Source organism: Plectropomus leopardus, chromosome 8, assembly GCF_008729295.1.
Source record: "Plectropomus leopardus isolate mb chromosome 8, YSFRI_Pleo_2.0, whole genome shotgun sequence".
NCBI lineage: Eukaryota > Metazoa > Chordata > Actinopteri > Perciformes > Serranidae > Plectropomus > Plectropomus leopardus.
Genome location: NC_056470.1, coordinates 19,143,995 through 19,163,054, shown reverse-complemented (window position 1 = coordinate 19,163,054; position 19,060 = coordinate 19,143,995). Strand labels below are relative to the sequence as shown.

The following is a 19,060-nucleotide window of genomic DNA, read 5'->3' as shown; positions in this document are numbered from 1 at the left end:
TGACAATTTTTGCCTTACTATAGCCTTGCCTTTTCGTGTTTTTTCAACATGCATTATTATTTGGTGTTTTGGCTGTTTTTGCAACATTCTATGCTATGGCATGTCTGGCACGCTATTTTATGCTGTTTTGGGTGTTTTCAGCTGTTTTTGGGACATGTCATATTTTGACATTTTTGCCATACTATAGCCTTGCCTTTTCGGTCATTTTTCACATGCATTAGTATGGTGTTTTTGGCCGTTTTTGCAACATCCTATGCTATGGCGTGTCTTTGCACGCTATTTTATGCTGTTTTTAAAGGTATTTTCAGCTGATTTTGGGACATGTCATATTTTGACAATTTTGCCTTACTATATAGCCTTGCCTTTTCGGTCAGTTTTTTCAACATGCATTATTATGGTGTTTTTGGCCGTTTTTGCAACATTCTTTGCTATGGCGTGTCTTTGCACACTATTTTATGCTGTTTTAAGGTGTTTTCAGCTGATTTTGGGACATGTCATATTTTGACATTTTTGCCTTACTATAGCCTTGCCTTTTCGGTCATTTTTTCAACATGCATTATTATGGTGTTTTTGGCCATTTTTGCAACATTCTTTGCTATGGCGTGTCTTTGCACACTATTTTATGCTGTTTTTTGAGGTTGTTTTCAGCTACATTTTGGAACATGTCCCATAATGCAGGCACACTGGAGTCACAGTCCTTTTCGGCAACATGCATTATTATGGTGTTTTGTGGGAAGCACAATTTATGGCACTTTGCACGCTAATAGAAACTAACACGCATGTGGAACACATTTTCCTAGACAGCGGTTTTTTTCAAACGGGAGGAAAAACTTGACATGGATGTTGAATTTGAAATGAGAGTTTTTGCCTTTGAGGTCATTTTTCAACATGCATTAAAGTGGAAGAACGAACATGCTAATGGCGTGTCTTGCAGAAACATAAATTATGCTGTTTTAGATGTGTTTTCAGCTGAATTTTGGGACATGTCATATTTTGACATTTTTGCCATTACTATAGCCTTGCCTTTTCGGTCATTTTTTTCAACATGCATTATTATGGGTTTTTTTTAGACCGTTTTTTTGCAACATTCTATGCTATGGCGTGTCTTTGCACGCTATTTTATGCTGTTTTAAGGTGTTTTCAGCTAATTTTGGGACATGTCATATTTTGATATTTTTGCCTTACTATAGCCTTGCCTTTTCGGTCATTTTTTCAACATGCATTATTATGGTGTTTTTGGCCGTTTTTTGCAACATTCTTTGCTATGGCGTGTCTTTGCACGCTATTTTATGCTGTTTTAAGGTGTTTTCAGCTAATTTTGGGACATGTCATATTTTGACATTTTTGCCTTACTATAGCCTTGCCTTTTCGGTCATTTTTTCAACATGCATTATTATGGTGTTTTCTGGCCATTTTTGCAACATCCAATGCTATGCTATGGCGTGTCTTTGCACGCTATTTTATGCTGTTTTAAGGTGTTTTCAGCTAATTTTGGGACATGTCATATTTTGACACATTTTTGCCTTACTATAGCCTTGCCTTTTCGGTCATTTTTTCAACATGCATTATTATGGTGTTTTTGGCCGTTTTTTTGCAACATCCTATGCTATGGCGTGTCTTTGCACGCTATTTTATGCTGTTTTAAGGTGTTTTCAGCTAATTTTGGGACATGTCATATTTTGATATTTTTGCCTTACTATAGCCTTGCCTTTTCGGTCATTTTTTCAACATGCATTATTATGGTGTTTTTGGCCGTTTTTGCAACATCCTATGCTATGGCGTGTCTTTGCACGCTATTTTATGCTGTTTTAAGGTGTTTTCAGCTGATTTTGGGACATGTCATATTTTGACATTTTTGCCATTACTATAGCCTTGCCTTTTCGGTCAGTTTTTTCAACATGCATTATTATGGGTTTTTTGGCCGTTTTTGCAACATGCTATGCTATGGCGTGTCTTTGCACGCTATTTTTATGCTGTTTTAAGGTGTTTTCAGCTGATTTTGGGACATGTCATATTTTGACATTTTTTTTGCCTTACTATAGCCTTGCCTTTTCGGTCATTTTTTCAACATGCATTATTATGGTGTTTTGGCGGTTTTTGCAACATTCTTTGCTATGGCGTGTCTTTGCACGCTATTTTATGCTGTTTTAAGGTGTTTTCAGCTAATTTTGGGACATGTCATATTTTGACATTTTTGCCTTACTATAGCCTTGCCTTTTCGGTCATTTTTTCAACATGCATTATTATGGTGTTTTCGGCCGTTTTTGCAACATCCTATGCTATGGCGTGTCTTTGCACGCTATTTTATGCTGTTTTAATGTATTTTCAGCTGATTTTGGGACATGTCATATTTTGACAATTTTGCCTTACTATAGCCTTGCCTTTGCGGTCAGTTTTTCAACATGCATTATTGTGGTGTTTTTGGCCATTTTTGCAACATTCTTTGCTATGGCGTGTCTTTGCAGGCTATTTTATGCTGTTTTAAGGTGTTTTCAGCTAATTTTGGGACATATCATATTTTGACATTTTTGCCTTACTATAGCCTTGCCTTTCCATGTCTTTTCATGTTTTCAGCATGATATTTTATGGGTTTTGGGCAATTTTTTGATTTTTTTTTTAACACTGTATGCTATAGCATGCCTCCCATGCTATCCTAAGTTGTTTTTCAGCTGTTTTTTGGACACTCCAAACTTTGATATTTTTCGCCATGCATTGCTTTTTTGGTCATTTTTTCAACATAGTATTTTTTAAGTGTTTGGGCCTTTTTTTGATGTTTTTTTCAACACTGTATACTATAACATGCCTCTACATTCTATACTTAATGTGGTTTTCATCCGTTATTGGGACATGATATATTTCAAATTTTTGAAACCAACTCAAAACCACCTAGTATGGCATGTTCAGACACATCATAGTATATACTGTTTAAAAAATACACCCAAAAATATCATAATATAGCATGTCAAAACTACGACCAGAAACATCATCCTGTGGTATGCTGAAAATAGCATGCCGAGACACACCATAGCATAGAATTTTTCAAAAACAGCCAAAAACAGCATGATATAGTATGTGCAAAAATCAACTGAAAATGTCAATCTTTTGTATGGCGAAAAGTGTCCAAAAAATGGCTGAAAATCGCAGATTATAGCTTGTAGAGAGCATGCAGCAATACATTATTGTATAACATACTGATATAATGATCAAACACATTCAAATGTAGCATGTTGAAAAATGTCAAATGTGACATTTCCAAAACAAGGCTTAAAACAGTCAAAAAACTGCCAAAAATGGCATGATACAGCATTTTGAAAACATGACCAAAAATGACATAGTGTGGTATGTTGAAATGTGTTTGACAACATACTATACTTGGACTTTTTTATAAAAAAATTTTAACGACATAATATTCTATAACTTTTTTTTTTTTTTACTGCATTTAAATGGATTTTTATTCCATGCTTCAATGTTAGTTTTTTGTTGCATATTATACTTTGAATGATTTTTTGGCGTTTTAATTATTTTTTATTTATTATTTACATTTTATTATATTTTTATGACGTAGTAATGTATGACTTTTTAAAATGGATTCAGATGACATGCTAAACTATGACATTTTCACAGCATACTGTACTATTACAGGTATCATGGCACTTAAATTCTGTTTTTTATGACATGCTATACTGTAGACAGTAGTTATTGCATTTTAATACTTTTTTGACATGCTATACTGTAGCAATCCTTTTTTAAAAAAATATGAAATATGAAATATTATACTATCAGATTTTTTATTACATCTCAATGATGTTTTTGTGACATGCTATACTATGACATCTTATTTAATATTTTATGACATGCTATAGTATTACATCTTTTATAGTATAATATGCTATTTTTTATTACATTTTAAGTACACTTGTAATATTTAAATTTTGTCATGGCACTTCTTTGGATACTTTTATTAATATTTAATGACATGCTATACTATGATATTTTTTGAAATTGCATTTCAGTTAATTTTTCATGAAACGCTATTTTTTTAATTCATGTGACTGAATTCTTTATGACATCCTACATTTTACTGTGTTTTAATGAACTTTTAATTACTTGCTATACTATGTCATTTTACAGCACACCTCCATATCCTGTATTTTTAGGACATTTTACTGATTTTTTATCATATATACTACGAATTTTATTTTTATTTACTTTTTATAATATGCTAAGCTATGAACTTTATTAAAATGACATTTTAATGAGTTTTTCATGATATGCTATACTTTGACATTTACATTGCATTTAAGGCATAGTTTAAACGTGGCTTTTTTTGGCATTATATACTTTGACTTTTTTCTTTTTAATTATTTATGAAACTGTGATGTGTTTATGACATTTTAATTTGTTTTTAATGACACACTATACAATGAGGTGTTTTTGGCATTATGAATGTTTATGACATTTTAATGAACTTTTTTGACATGCTCTACTATGACGTTAGCACTGTAGTTGTTCACACATTTTTTGGCATTATACTTACTTTAAATAGCATGTTTTACAGCATAGTTTATTTTTTTTCCGGCATACAATAATGCGACATTTTTTAATGAAATTTGAATGAATATTTTTTTATATGCTATGCTATAATGTTCAATTCAATGACTTTTTTTTTATGACAAGCCATACAGTGACGTTTTTTTATGGTATACTATATTAAGATGCTTTTTATGATATTTTAATGACATTCAGCACTGTGGCATTTAATTGCATTGTATAATATGATGTTTTTCATAGCGTTCTAATTATTTTTTTTATGATATGGTATAACATGGCATTTTAAAAAGGCATAATTGTATTACATGCTATTGTATGACTTTTTCACAACATGCTATACTATGATGTTCTGACAGTATACTACTGTATCCTGTGATCTTTTTTGTGATATAATTTGTGACACTCTATACTAGTACTTTTTTAAATGGTATTTTATACTATGACATATTTTGTGGAATATTATGCTATGGTTTTTTGCAGTTAGCAACTAGCTGGTGAACGTAGTGGAATATTTATTAGTTTAAGAGTCAGATTTTACCTTCAGGAGTTCATGGAGTTCAAAGCAGTGAGTCTGAAAGAGAGAGGAAAGAAAGGTGAAAAATTATAAGACAATCAAATGTGAGTGTTACTGCAGGTATAAATGTGACATCTTGACTGCTTCATAGTACAGGCTAGCCCTATTAATCCCATATTACCAAACAAACCACAATGAGGTGACCTGTTATTATCATTTTTTTTACCTCATAGCCAACAATGAAGAGAGGCCAGAAGAGGCAGAGCTGTTTCCTACCATGGCGCAGCTTAAGGATCGTGATGGTATGTTGACATCACTTCTTATGGCTTGTGGTTTTGGTTGCCATTTCTGCATATGCTGCAGATACAGCCCCACCAGTGAATCATTTATGAACTATTTTAGCTACTTTATTCTACCCACTGACATTTTCAAGTGAGAGTCTGTGTTTTGTTGTCTAAAATTATTGGTACTTTTGTGTTAAAGCTGCTTCTTCCCTGCTTCTTACAGATGTAGCCTGTCCACTGGTCCAGTACATCACAGATGCAGAACTGAGAGCTTCATCTAAAGGTAAATAACCCACAGATGAGTAAAGCAGATGATATAAAAACTGTATTTCTATGCATGCTTTGTGAAAGTTTCTTGGGTTTATCTCTTACCAACATGCTTGCTTAGTTGCTTTTTTAAAACATTCTGACCTGCAGAGGCAGAGGAGAATGGCACAATTTGCAGTGAAACAACACCATTACCAATAACCTCGCAAGAGGATCAAGGTAAGTTATACTATAAATGCACCTTTCCTATTGCACCTTGCCAATTTATTTCTAACCTACACACAAAAGTATTTCTAATCCATATTTTCACATCTTTGCCTTCATGTCTTTCTAGCCGAGACCAGTGAGAGCCATGATAGCACAGAAAACAACGGTGGGCTGGTTTCCTTTAAACAATGAGTAACTGAAGCTCCAATTGCATCAGTTTTGCAAATAATTACAAAACTATAGACTTGTTACAGCGCTGTGAGGCTTAAATGGTCATTACAAACCAGAAAACAACATTTTTGGATTACTGGAGAGACAATTTCGCTTTTGTGCCGTGCCCCAAGCGGTGTAAAAAATTTAGTTTTAACTTTCTAGATAAAAGTTGGGTTAATTTATTTTGATTGCTCCTCTGGGGACTATAACTGTTGGTACTAAATTAATTGGAAATTAAAATTGTTGACATATTTTGCACTCTGGACCAACAGAATGCCATATATATGTGTACATATTTTTTTTTGCACTGAGCATTGCTTGGTAACACAATGTTGTTGAGAGCTGTGCATGTTTGAATTCAAATATTTGTATTGATGGAATCTCAAAGGAAATGCATACATTTTTTGATTTTATTGTTTTCAATTATAGGCACTGTACATATATGTTTATCTGCAGGAGAATGTATAAATCCTCCCTTAGTTAGTGTTTCACTTATTAGAGCAAACACCTGGGGCCAGATGTATAAACCATGTGTGAACACAAAAAAATGTGCCAGTTTCAATGACTGAGATATTATTTTGCACGTTCTGTAAGATGCCAATCCAAGGCATATCTATAAATTCAAGTTTAAATTATTTCTGAGTGAAGAATCATTCTTTTTTACTTGCATTGTCATCATTGATTTTATTCTGAATTGTGAAGTAACTGTTAAGTCTGTTTCAATATGAGCACTGGAAATGAATCATTTTTAATCTTTGAGGATTAATAATGATGATTGAGATATTTGTTGTGAATGTTATGCATCTGGCTCCAGGTGTGAATAAATGCAAGTTAGTTAATATTAAATGCTTTCCTCTTCTTAATGATATTCAAACAATTTGTGTTACCCCATGGAATTATCAAAATAAAAAATACAAAATGTTGCCATGAGTGGTCATTTAAACTTGTACTGATATGCACCATCAGATGTGACTGCACAAAACACACATTCAACCAGTGGGTATATAACAAATAGGTTGATTTTGTGGTTCAGTCAGTGGGGAGATCTTGTCCATCATGTGCACCTACGACAAACGACACAAGTAAAAGACAGTCATTCTTTTTTTCCCAAAAGAAGCATATAGGCCCAGCACATACGTATATAATAATGACTCACATTTACTTGAGGATATCTGCCAGTTTCTCCACATAGTAGTTGTAGTTCTCCTGACAATCCTCCCAGGGTGCAAAGGTCTGGTCCTCCTTCTCCACGTACGTTTCCCAAACATGTTCGAAGTCAGTCGGCTTCATCATCCGCAGTTTGCAGCCGGCGCTCGCCAAAGCCCGGAGGCCTTCCACTATCTCCGGCTGCTCCCACTCAAAAAGACGGGAGCAGAACATGCAGAGACGGACCTTCTTGCGCTGCTGTAGGAGGGTGGCCAATTTGGCTGCACAAGCTGCACAGGGACTGGATGTTATATACCATGTGACTTCATACTCTTGGGCAGCATTAGGGAGCACCTGGAAAGGAAAGAGTGGGGATTAACGTAGGCATGAAGGAGAATAAACATTATCATATTTCTTAATCACAAGAGAAAAGGCTAATGAAAAGTCAAACTTTTCAGTGATTTCAAACATGTGCTACATGATTCTACAGTGAGAAAAGCATGTGGGCATGCATTACCTGCTGAAAGAAGGCCTCTTCAGCATGGGCTGTGGCATGTTCATCCTCCATATAACCTTTCAGAGGCTCTGTGGTGCCTCCTGGTGTATCCACTCTAAAACACAGCAGGGTCTTGTTCCTCCCTGATGAGTACTCCACGTTCCTGAACTGAAACTTGAAGTAGAAAGGACTCATCTGTTCCCTGGTGGAGATTGACAGAGAGAGTTTCCATAAATCTGTTTTCTTTTCGGTGAATACCAAATCAAACGTTTCATAAAAAAACAGCACTAACTTTAATCATGAAGGCTTTTTCATTGTTTGAAGGCCAAAGGAATACTTTACGCCAAAGGAACGTCTGTAAATCAATTACTAACCCTGTGTTACATTGAATTTGTGAGGAAAACTTTTTTACTGTTAAAGGAGCAATCCAATCTGAGAAAACATTTTATCATTATTAATCCGGTCAACATTTAACAACAGCACCATATATCAAAACATCCGTTTACAAACCTTTTATCGAGTGACTTTGGTGTTTTCAAGGGTTAGATTGGATTCAGCAAGGTCACACAATAATAAACTGATGGATGCAGTGGTAGACCAGCAGCTCCTGTGTTCAGCCAGGTAAAAATACTATTTACTAGTTATTTTTGGAAGAGAGCATAGTTAAGTTTCACTTTCCACTCAATTTCTTGTTGTATAGGGCTGTCTGAAGTACAGAGCATACCATTGGATAAATGAGACTTGGACAATACTGCTCGGGTTGTTTGAGAGTTTGTAAATTAAGGTTTTGATTTAGTTTTGCTGTTTATAAACGCAGCCGACTCTTAAATCAATTCCTCAAGAATGTTTTTGATTCTTTTTTCATCAGAGGCATACGAGAAAAACAAAGTTTACTTCGCAAATTAAACTTAACAGGTGAGTAATTTCTATACTTATGTGGGGGTGAGGTATTACATTGAAGGAACAGTGTAGGATTTAGAGGCATCTAAAAAGAAGAATTGCAGATTGCACCAGCTGAAACTTTTCCCACGTACCAAGTGTGAACTTCCAGTTAGGATTTCCTTGTTTATTGTTTAGAAGGTTTTTATCAAAAGTCAAATTATCTGTAGAGGTCTCTTCCTCTAAAAAACAAATGGACCATTTGAGTGGAGACACTGAATAAAGCAGTTTAACATTACAAATCAATGTTTCTCCAATGCTGTTCTGCTAACTGGAGATGTGCTGCAAGCTCAGCACCTACTATTGTATGCATGTAATGCAAACATTTTTCTTTGATAACATAAGATCCAGATTTTCAGGAAATTTTTAGCAAGGGCCAAATTATTGGCAAAGGGCCTCTTTTCCAAAAAAAAAAAATGGAGCCCATGATATGAACAAGTAAAATCACTGAATAAAGCAAATAAGATAATCTGTTAATCGGATGCTGCTCCCAACAGTGGGGCTTCTAACTACAATGGCCAAAGCGAAAATACAAATGACTCCCTGTCGAGTGTTTGGTTTGTCTCTTGTGGACTACTGTAGAAACATGGCGATGCAACATGGCAGACTCCGTGGAAGAGAACCCGCTCCCTATGTAGAGAAAACAGCTCATCCTAAAGTGACACAAATAGGATTCTTATTACCAGATAATGAAACACTATGGAAAATATACTTATATTACACTCCATTAAATCCTACACTCTGGACATTTTAAATTAGCAAGAAAAAGTAAAAACAACAGCAAAAAAAATCTTCATGATGTGTGAACACTGCTTTCAACGTTGTCTGTCACCTTCAATCACAGTGCATGACAGTGCTACTGGCATTCCCATCCTGGCCTAACAGTGAGCGCATGAGTCACTCATTTTGTAATGAATTTGTCAACCATCCAAGACACATAAAAAGAGTGATGATGGCGAGTCTTTGAAAAAGACTGGTGACACAGTGAATAGAATATTAATGAGGCTACCACTGAGTAAACTGATGTTTCTATAAATATTTTTGGCTTTCACATCATCCCATTATCTGTAGATGTGCGAGGCCCTTCATGATTCAGCCACTGTACAGTGCACATTCCCCTCCTGTCTTTCTTTATTAATCCATTGTTATATTGCACACGAATAGCCAGATGGATTTCACAAATAGATCTCGCATATCAAACAGCTAATACTCTAAAGAACAGAGACAGGGAAACAGATGCTAGGCGGAGTGATATAGCAAGGGCCGGCATCTGTCGGCTCTGTGACTCATCCCTATTCTTACCGCTGGGTTAGTTTGGATGGCAGATGCAAGTCATTAGTATCCTTCCTCTCTAAAATCAGCAATCAAACATCCAAAGGGAACAATATGACTTTTAGAAAGATGTGAAAAACAACTTAAGAAAAGCCCGAATAACCAAAAAGTGTATGAGTTAAGAAGCATGTGTTGTTAAAGTGACTATAGCCTTTGTGATGTAAATCTTACTCACCCTGTGACAATCTCAAACGGTGGCAGTTCTATGGGCTGAAACTCTCCATTTTCTTCACTGTTCGCCGCCTCCTCTCCAGTTGCGCCTTCACTTTTCCCATTCCTCTTCTCCTCATCCTTCTTCGGCTGCTCGGGGGTCTGCTCCGGCTTTTTCACAACTTTGTCGGGCTTCTTCACATTTTTCTCCTTCCCCTTCTCCTTTTCCTTGTCCTTCTCATCATTCGTTTTGGTTTCCACCTTCTTTTCTTTCCTCTTAACAGTGACCCTGCTGTTTCTGTCGGCCATGATTTTAGAGTACTTGGGTGAGAGTGTTAGATAGAAAGGGAGGGACAGAGAGGGGAGAGATAGCTTAGGGTAAGTAGAGTGATAACCCTAGTGCATTTACAGAAATAGACCCTATTGTGTGCCGTGGCTGGAGTCACAACATATGCATGTCTGGCCAGGGCAGGGATAGGTTGACACACTCCTCCTCTTTCCATGCCCTGGCTGTTAAAAGGTCAAAGGACAACATAAGAGTGAATGACCATGTTTTGAATGATTAACTTTGGATCAAAACTGGACTTACATCTCTTAATCACTTTATACAATTGCCAAATAAAGAAAGGAAGCTTCCAGAGTCTCTGTATAAATGTACAACTTCAAACAAAATGAGAGGCAGCTCTTTAATCCATCTGGCTTTAACTGTCAACAGTCCAGCAACAGGCAGGTTATTAATAACGATGCTTAGCTGTGTGTATGGGGTAACCAGGGGTCTGTTGATACTGAACACCACATTTGTTTTTGCCAACTCCGGTGACCTGCAGCCCCGTTAGCAATACACAAAGGCCAATGAGAGGGCACCCCTTATAGGGGCAGCTGGGAATCAGTGCAATACAAACAAACACAAACACAGAGTATTTGTCTCTATGCTATAAATAAGAGTGCAAGAGTGAATACAACACTAAATGTGAAGCTGAAGTGGGAAAATGAACCATGTGCTAATATTATAGAAGATAAATGGTTGCATATTTGGAGAACACAACACTCTACAACATCCGCATGTACTTGGAGAGAGCACTGTTGGAAGAATATAATAAGATTCTTTATGACAACCCAGATTGAGAGCAAATTGCACAATAATGTTGGAGAAGATTTGGGGCAGCAAATGTGAGTCATAGCCATGTATTTTGGCTTTGTCCTGAAATTGTACAGTTTTGGATAGACATTCATATGGCTATTATCAAATTCCTGGGCTATGATGTACCAAGGTCATGTTTGGTTCTATATTTTGGCAATATGACAGGGGGCACTGTGTTGAGAGAAGACAGATATCTACTGAAAATCATGTTGGCAGCTTGCAATAAGGCCATCATTACGAGGTGGTACAAGGCTGAACCATAAACACGTGATGAATGGCTGACAAATATGAATGAAATATATGATCTGGAACTGTTAAAGAAAAGGATAAAAATCCAAGATAGGCGGTGTCAAGAGAACTGGGAGAAATGAACAATGTTTGTGTGTAATGTCAATCCAGATCTTTTTGTTTCCTTTTTGTTTTGTTTTTTTTCTTATCTTTCCTTTTATAACACTTTTTGTAAAAACAATACAAAATATAGTGTTAAAAAAACAGTGCAAGAGTGAAGTGTGGCCCAGTGTGCATGTGCCCGTGAACAATCAATCTATGAAATCACCCTGCATCAATATGGTCCTCTGCTGAGGCCATTGCGTGGGGGAGGGGGAAATTGGTTTTGTAAGAGCGTGTGTATTTTTGCATCTATGTGTCTATGTGCAGACAAAAACAGCTTTCTGCACTGCAGATGTAATAACTTGAGGCATAAGGGAGAGTGGAGGAAGGAGGGGGCAGTTCAATTACAATTTCCTTTCCTACCTCAGTCTCACTCTCTGCCAAGTAATTCATTTCAGAGGCAATTACCAATAGGACCGCAGCCCAGCCTGCTCGACTAACTCAAATGGATGAGCTGTCATAGCCGGGGGTGGGGGGGCCTGAGGGGGAGGGAGGGAGAGACGAATCAAGCTGCTCCACATAACACTCGCAAACAACAACACACCCATGGGGATCGGCGAAAACACTTTTCAAAGATAAACACACTGACACATCCACCCAGATATCTAGCGACACATCTAAATCCACAGAGACGTCCTGCAGTGATAATCATTAAGATCACAGCAATCTTTGATAATTATGATCTATGAGGAGAATCTCGTTGTATCTCACACAGATTAACACACTTCCTCTGAAGTGCTTTTGAACTACAACAAACACAATAACACTGGGATGATGCTGCTTTGGAGTCTGGAAAAAAGAGATGTAACCCTCGTAATCAGATCCATACTAATTTTTTCACAGCCAGTCATCTACAAATCAATTGATGCTGTTGCTCCTTACTTATCACAAAAAATAATCAGTGCATTCAAACAGTTTGTTCCTTCTGATTTAGCAGTAGAGTTCAGTAGCTACTTATAGTTTCCTGTCATTCATTTTGATTAATACGGTGTTGTGAGCCTAGTTGGCTTTGAGGGAAAGAAATGTGACTGCTGACTGCCTGCTGACTCAAATTTAACTGTAATGGAATTACATGCAATTACGCAGCATCCCCACCGGCCCGACCGAGAGTAAAAGATTCCCTGAATAAAGTCAAACACACATTCCAACGCTCATAGTTTCTCCTTCAAAGCGCTGCCCTGCAAAATGATTTCAAAATATTTCAGTGAGGTCAGACAAAGCAAAAGCCAATGTTGTGCCACATGCACACATCCTCTGCTCATTTGCTGGGGCCGAAGCAGGGTCAAACCCATTTAAATTGCTGAGAGTTCTGAAGTAGAATTCGACATTGATTGAAAATGGAAGAAAGTGGTGGTAAAGAAAATGAAATGGAATTAACCCCCACTCTGAGAGAGCCCATGTGGAGTTATAAAGGACTGGAAGGAGGAAAATATAAATGAATTAGGGCAAAAAAATTGGATATATGAAGCAGGTTCAAGCTTTTCTCCACTGGCAAGAAAAAAGGTGTACATGCATGAGTGCACTCACATCTGCAAACTGCACACACCTCTGCATTAGGATGTGAAGCTTGTTAATCATGATGTCCCAGTGATGAGGCATACATACAGAGAGAGAAAAGAATAAATGGATGATACATATTGTTTAGCAGCTGATGTCTTCTTTTAAAAAACAACAAATGAATTAGTCAAAACCTCTAGGGCTATGACTAATACTTGGTTATCTCAGTGAAAATAAATCATATGCTACAATTAATGACCATTTGGTTATTGTTGGTTTGTCAGTTCACAGATACAAGCTGTGTTTAGGGTTCAGAGGATTGAGTGTTGGGGCTTTGCAGTCTTGTGGTTGTCTTAAGACCTTGTCCAGACAAAATCATGTCAAAGTAAATGCTTTACTATTGATCTGCTTCTAGTCCCCTTGGTCCGCAGCATGTGGTATGATAGTCTGTATGCAGGCTACACGGTAAACAGGCAGTAATCCACACCTACTGCAGTCTGGTCATTTTGGGTAAATGATGAGGACTATGTTATGCTGCTAGCTCAGTATCCTTAGAGAGGAACGGGGGTTAGTATCCAAGAAGTAACTCTGCTGGAGGTATAAAGCCTTCAGTTGTTTTTTGGGTAAAAGAAATGCCTGACTGCTTTAAGTCCATAATAATCTGTAGTTTGCTTTGAGGTAGATGAGTGTTTCCAGGTTCTTTGGTAAGACGCGGCCTCTCTCTGGCCGCAGACAGTGCCCAGCAGCAGTAAAAATGCTCTCGACTACAGTGCCACAAGCAGGTATGGTAAATGCCCTCTTGGCCACCTGGGCTAGCAAAGGAAAGTCAATCGCTTTACGCCGCCAGTAATGCAAAGCCTCCTCCTCTGTGGGCTCCTCTCGCAGGTAGACGGCCAGCTCCTGCTCTAGGCTCTTGGCCTGTGTTGTGGGTCTCTGCTTGATGAAAGAGAACAGCTTACAGGGCCGAGAGAGCGAGGAGACTGGCGATGGAGCTGGGGCAGGAGGGGTCTGGGATTGAGGATGTAGGTCTGTGTTGGGGTTTACGGGGCTGGAGGCTGTGGAATGTTTGGACAACTCCTCTATGAGAACTTGTCTGTGCCAGTCAGGGTTGCTGCTCCACGTGAGTTTGAATTGCGGGTCCAGGGTGGTGGCAGTGATGTAGAGAGGGTCCTCTAGGACAGGGGCCAGCCGACGCTCTACAGCCTGGCTGAGGCCCACCAGGAGAGAGGGGCAGTGAGGAGTTGACGTCTCAGAGAGATGCTTACGAAGGCCGAGAACACATGGCAGAGCAAGGCTGATGGACACATGTCTGTCTGTCTGTATGTCTGCCTGTCTGTCCCCTTGTACCATGTCCCAGGCCTCAGTGAAGGGCTCCAATGTCTCAGTAAGCTCTCTCAGCAGGGCTCTCTCTGAACCACCCAGTGCCAGCTCCCCTGGACCACTCACCTCCTCCAGAAACTCCACAGAGTCCAGAAGCCGCCGAAGCACCTGCATATTAGATAAAAATAGAACAATTTAAAACTCTGGAAACACACTAGTTACTTTTGTAATTACAGAAAAGCTTGCAACTGAAAAGCTATCATAATATAAATCTTCCCCAGACAGCAACATAATAAGTTAATGACATTAATGTTACTATGGACACATACTACTGGTAACAGTGTATCATAATCTCTCTAGTCAGCATTTATAAACAGTATAACAACTTCTAACTCACTATAACGTAGTTGCAAGCAGATGTTGGCATACTTTAAGGAATACAGTATTGTTGGCTACTGTTTGTAAACATCAGGGACTGTATAAATAATGGATGGAGCTACCATAAAGTCACCAGCCAGAAGTGACCATATTTGAGCAAGGGGTGGGTCTGACCAGAAGCAGAGGATACTATTGGCAGACAGCCTGTCACTTAAGTGGCTCTGCCCTTAAATTTAAAAAAAAAAAATTAAAAATCCCCCCCCTGTAAATGTGGGCATTTTCACATGGCAGTCTATGGAGATTGACTCTGTTTTGGAGCTAGCCTCAAGTGGTAATTCCATGAACTGTTTTTGGTACTTGTAAGCAAAAGTGAAAGTAAAAGCCAACTCCAGGTTCACCCTAGTTTTCTTGGATGCCTGCTGATTACAGTCCACAGACCTCACCCGACCACTGTGGGGGTACTGGTCCATAAATATTCCAAAATATGAGAGGAAAATAAGAAAAAATAGGGAAGAATTTCTGCAGAAAAATAAACCACCAAACACTTCTAGTAAGTCACAAGCAGGATTGGAAATGAACTTTTTTGTCCACCTGGTGGACTCGAAAATCTACCAGCCACTCAATAGATTACCATTGTTTTTTGGCTGGTGAGTGAAGTAAATCAGGTAGACACTTGCAAATATACAAAATTTGGCTAATGCTAATTTTCAACCCATGTCAGAAGTTATGACTGAGACTATGCATTGTTTTTGTTTTTTTTTTGTTTTTTTTAGAAAAATCCGGCAAAGTATATTTTCTGCGTGCTTACTAATGTATTTGTCCCTATAACTCCTCGTGTAACTGCTGCAGCTGGTGACTGACAATATAATACACCATAGTTTTAATCATATATAATCCAAGTTCATAAAACTGTAAACATGCATTAATAAATGCTCAAAAACATCCTCATATCTACATTTATGAAGTATACTTGTATATGCTAAGATGGGGGAGTTAACGTGTTTTCTGCATACTGTGCTTACCTTAAGCTGAGAAGCCCAGTCTCTTGCTGCAGGAGGGGTACTTCCTGGACCCCCCATGCTCAACCCAGGACCATCAAACACCTGGCTTAGTTTCTCAGGTGGGACAGCAGAGGTAATGTAGTTATAGAAACAAGCAGCCTTGGCCAGTGTGGAGGTGACCTGTGGACAGTAGTGTAACCCCTCTCTGATGCACTGTTCAAGAGAGCGAGAAAAACAGTCCACTCGACAAACACCCAGACCCTGCTCCCATGAGTCCTCCCACTCCCCTTCTTCTCCTCCATCACCATGGCCATTCCTGATCCCTTCCTCCACATTGTTACCATTGTCTGCCTCTTCTCCATCAACTTCGTCTTGCCCGTTAGCCAGAGAAGGTGAAACCAGGAAACCAGGAAGATAACATGGCTTTACTGTTGCTGTTGTTGTTGCCAGGAAAGGGTCCGCAACCACACGAAATGCTCTGCCTGACACGCCATGGGAGTGACATACTTCATCAAAATCTGAAAGCACACGGCTCCCAGAGCTGCCTCCAGTCAGGGGAAGGCATGCAAGGAGAGCTGAACGCATCTGCCAATCAGATGTGAGAAAATGGCAAGTGACACCAAGGTACCTACAGAGAGAGAGAGCGAGAGAGAAGTGGACTCATCAGTGAAAAAATCAAACCAAGAGGGAATCATGTTGATTTTACATCCTTACCCTGAAGTGGCTCCAGTTAAACCCCTCCAGAGATCCAGGCTGAGACTGAGAGCATGCGCTGAGGTCAGGGCCTGCCGGGTTGCGAGCTGGGCCTGGTAGGCATAGGCTGGGAGGAGCTGGCTCTGGATGTAGTGCTGGGGCTCAGGGGTGTAACGTGGCTCCAGGAGCTGAAGCAGCTCTCTGAAGCCTTGATTTTCCACGATGGACACTGGCTGCAGATCACGCACAATCATTTTAGCTATAGCCTCAGAGATCAGAACCTGTGGTGAAAAAAAAAGCCCAATATAAATTGTTTTCATTGCAATGCCTCTATAAATAATGCAACCGGGGGTGTCAAAGTGGGGGTAAAAAGTTGGATTGATTACCCAGGCCCTCCCCATTTGGATTTGTCCAAGCCCACAGGAAGAGCGCCAGGCTATGATGCAAATTTTCCATAGTGGCCAAAAATGGAATTACACTGTCCGGGTCCATCACATGATGGCATGGAGCTCAGAACAGCTTTTCCCCCAGTGATTTACATTGGGAGACAGACATCTGTAAATCACTGGATACATTTTTGGAAAAGTCAAAACCTCTGAGAAATGACTCATTTCACTATCAAAATTTAATCTATTCAGTTTGATAACATTTGTAAAGTCTACAAGAGTCACAAGATTAAATTATTTGATCATCACTCAAGCTAACAGAGGGCTAAACTGGAAGTTAAACGCACCGCAAGTCTCTTTTGTGCATGCTCTATGCACCCCGTGATGCTGAAGTATAGCGGCTTTTGCATCATGCGCTACTGAGCAGCTCTCATAGCAATGAACAGGGCCTCGCCTACATGCTACATGTATCCAGAGTTTCTTAATACATCCATGGATTTGTTTTTAAAAGTAGTTAAAGCCGAGTGCATGACTGATTATGCTGCTGGAGCAATACTGTGCGCTGTCACGTCTTTCCTCGAGCAAGGGGGGTTTCAAAACAGAAAAGAAAGAGGGTAAAGGGAAGGTGAGGGACTTTGTAATTAAATCTAAAAAGGTGCATGAGAAAGACAGCGATCAAGAGAGGATGGGGTGGGGGCCCAAAGAGCCTGCTAATGCATGTACCCAGATTTTGGTGCTACGCCCCTGAATACAACACCAGGATGTCCTAAATGATAGCGTCGTTATTTGCATCTCCAGCAATGACGGATTAAAACACACACCTGACGTGGGTCATGTCTGTCAAACTTGGTCACCCCTCCTGCTCCAGAGCCTCCTCCTGCTCCTCCCTCAAGAGTTCCGATTCCTCCAACACCTCCTCCTCCTCCTCCCACTCGAGTGCTGATGGGGACAGTATAGCGGCCATTCCCTCCATTTGTGGTGAAACTATGCAGGGAACCAGAGGAGTAACCCTCTCTCTTCATATCCTTTCTTTTCACAAAGTCATCATACATCGCCTGGTGCTTCCGCTGAACGGGAGAGAGACAGAGAGAGCAGCCACTGTTATTGGCCGACAGGAGAACAGTTAGTGTTCAGATGGAGCTGTACATCTCCACCATACCGTCTTGTTTTGAGGACAGTATGGGCAGAGAAGCAACAGACTGTCAGTCAGGTTTATAGAGCTGACTGTATGACATACATAAAAAAAGATGCTTAAGAGTCAGCTGTTAGTAGATGCAGACAAATATAATAGGACTGAGAATAAGTAAAAATGAATAAACATTTTATTTTGAGATCATTACTACCTTGAGATGCGTTACGAAGTTGGACGTGACACTCCGCTTCGCCTGGATCCTTGTACCACAAGCCTTGCAGTTGGACTCGATTTTGCCATTTTCACCTTCAAACACAATATTAAAGTAATCCAGAATAGACACCTTCGAAATTGACGCCATTGGAGCCCACAGTTCCTCTGCTCCGAAGTAAAATCAACTTGCGATCAAGGACAATCTGAGTCTGAGGTATCAATCGCACCTCGCCTCTAATCATGTGCGCAGGCCAGCGTGTTTACTTCCCGATCCCTGATCACACATCAGAAAAAAAATGTTGATGCCAGTTGCGCAGACAAAAGAAAATTTGATTCCAAGCAGGAGTTGCGTCGCTTGCACGTCCGAAATCGACCACAATCTAGCTGCACGAGCTGCTGCGGATATTTGGAAACATCAATGATATGACAGTGAAGCTACATGCGTTGTTTCTGCGCTCCCATCTGCCGTTAGGACGCAACTGAAGGGGAGGCAGAGCGCCGTGTTTCATGGAGGCACATAGACAGTATTATAATTGGACCAGGAAGTACACACAATAAACGGAGTCTCGTCTCCCCTCTCGGCAGTTCCCGGTACTGTTCGGATGTCCCCAGTCAAGAATAGGCAGTTTCCTTGGGATGTAATGCTTAACTCGAAAATAAGACTGTGTTTCTGTATTATATAATAAACAATTACACTACTTACGTAATTAAACATTAAATTTGTGTAATTATTAGTTTTTATCATTGTTTATTAACTATTTCGGGAAAAATAGATTACAAATATTACATGAAAAACTATCTAGTCGCATT

The 19,060-nt window shown here is 39.2% G+C and overlaps 1 protein-coding gene across 5 annotated transcripts; it reads right to left on the bottom strand.

Moving 5' to 3' along the window:
- Positions 1–4,997: 4,997 nt before the first annotated feature.
- si:dkey-109j17.5 (probable C->U-editing enzyme APOBEC-2) lies at positions 4,998–18,762 on the bottom strand. Of its 5 annotated transcripts, none has more exons than XR_006106074.1 (6): positions 13,158–13,759; positions 10,125–10,420; positions 7,700–7,880; positions 7,193–7,536; positions 6,997–7,100; positions 4,998–5,122 (listed from the first exon to the last, which is right to left on the bottom strand). XR_006106074.1 is itself a non-coding variant. In XM_042492382.1 (5 exons), the coding sequence occupies exons 1-4, from the start codon at positions 13,227–13,229 to the stop codon at positions 7,195–7,197; spliced, it is 891 nt and encodes a 296-aa protein (XP_042348316.1). In that variant the 5' UTR covers positions 13,230–13,759; the 3' UTR covers positions 6,433–7,100; positions 7,193–7,194. The 5 variants fall into 5 exon arrangements, 3 of the variants coding, with proteins under 3 accessions (XP_042348316.1, XP_042348314.1, XP_042348315.1); XR_006106073.1 differs by lacking the exons at positions 4,998–5,122; positions 6,997–7,100; positions 7,193–7,536; positions 7,700–7,880 and adding exons at positions 15,848–16,454; positions 16,541–16,800; positions 17,727–17,972; positions 18,249–18,762 and having other exon boundaries at positions 10,332–10,420; positions 13,158–14,615; XM_042492382.1 differs by lacking the exon at positions 4,998–5,122 and having other exon boundaries at positions 6,433–7,100.
- Between the last annotated feature and the right edge of the window lie 298 nt (positions 18,763–19,060).

Coding starts and splice junctions, on each gene's coding strand:
- si:dkey-109j17.5 (XM_042492380.1), bottom strand. CDS start 18,398: ATGGCGTCAATTTCGAAGGTGTCTATTCTGGATTACTTTAATATTGTG. Junction 17,973..18,248: donor ACTTCGTAACGCATCTCAAG/GTAGTAATGATC, acceptor TCTCCCGTTCAG/CGGAAGCACCAGGCGATGTA. Junction 16,801..17,726: donor ACAGACATGACCCACGTCAG/GTGTGTGTTTTA, acceptor TTTTCACCACAG/GTTCTGATCTCTGAGGCTAT.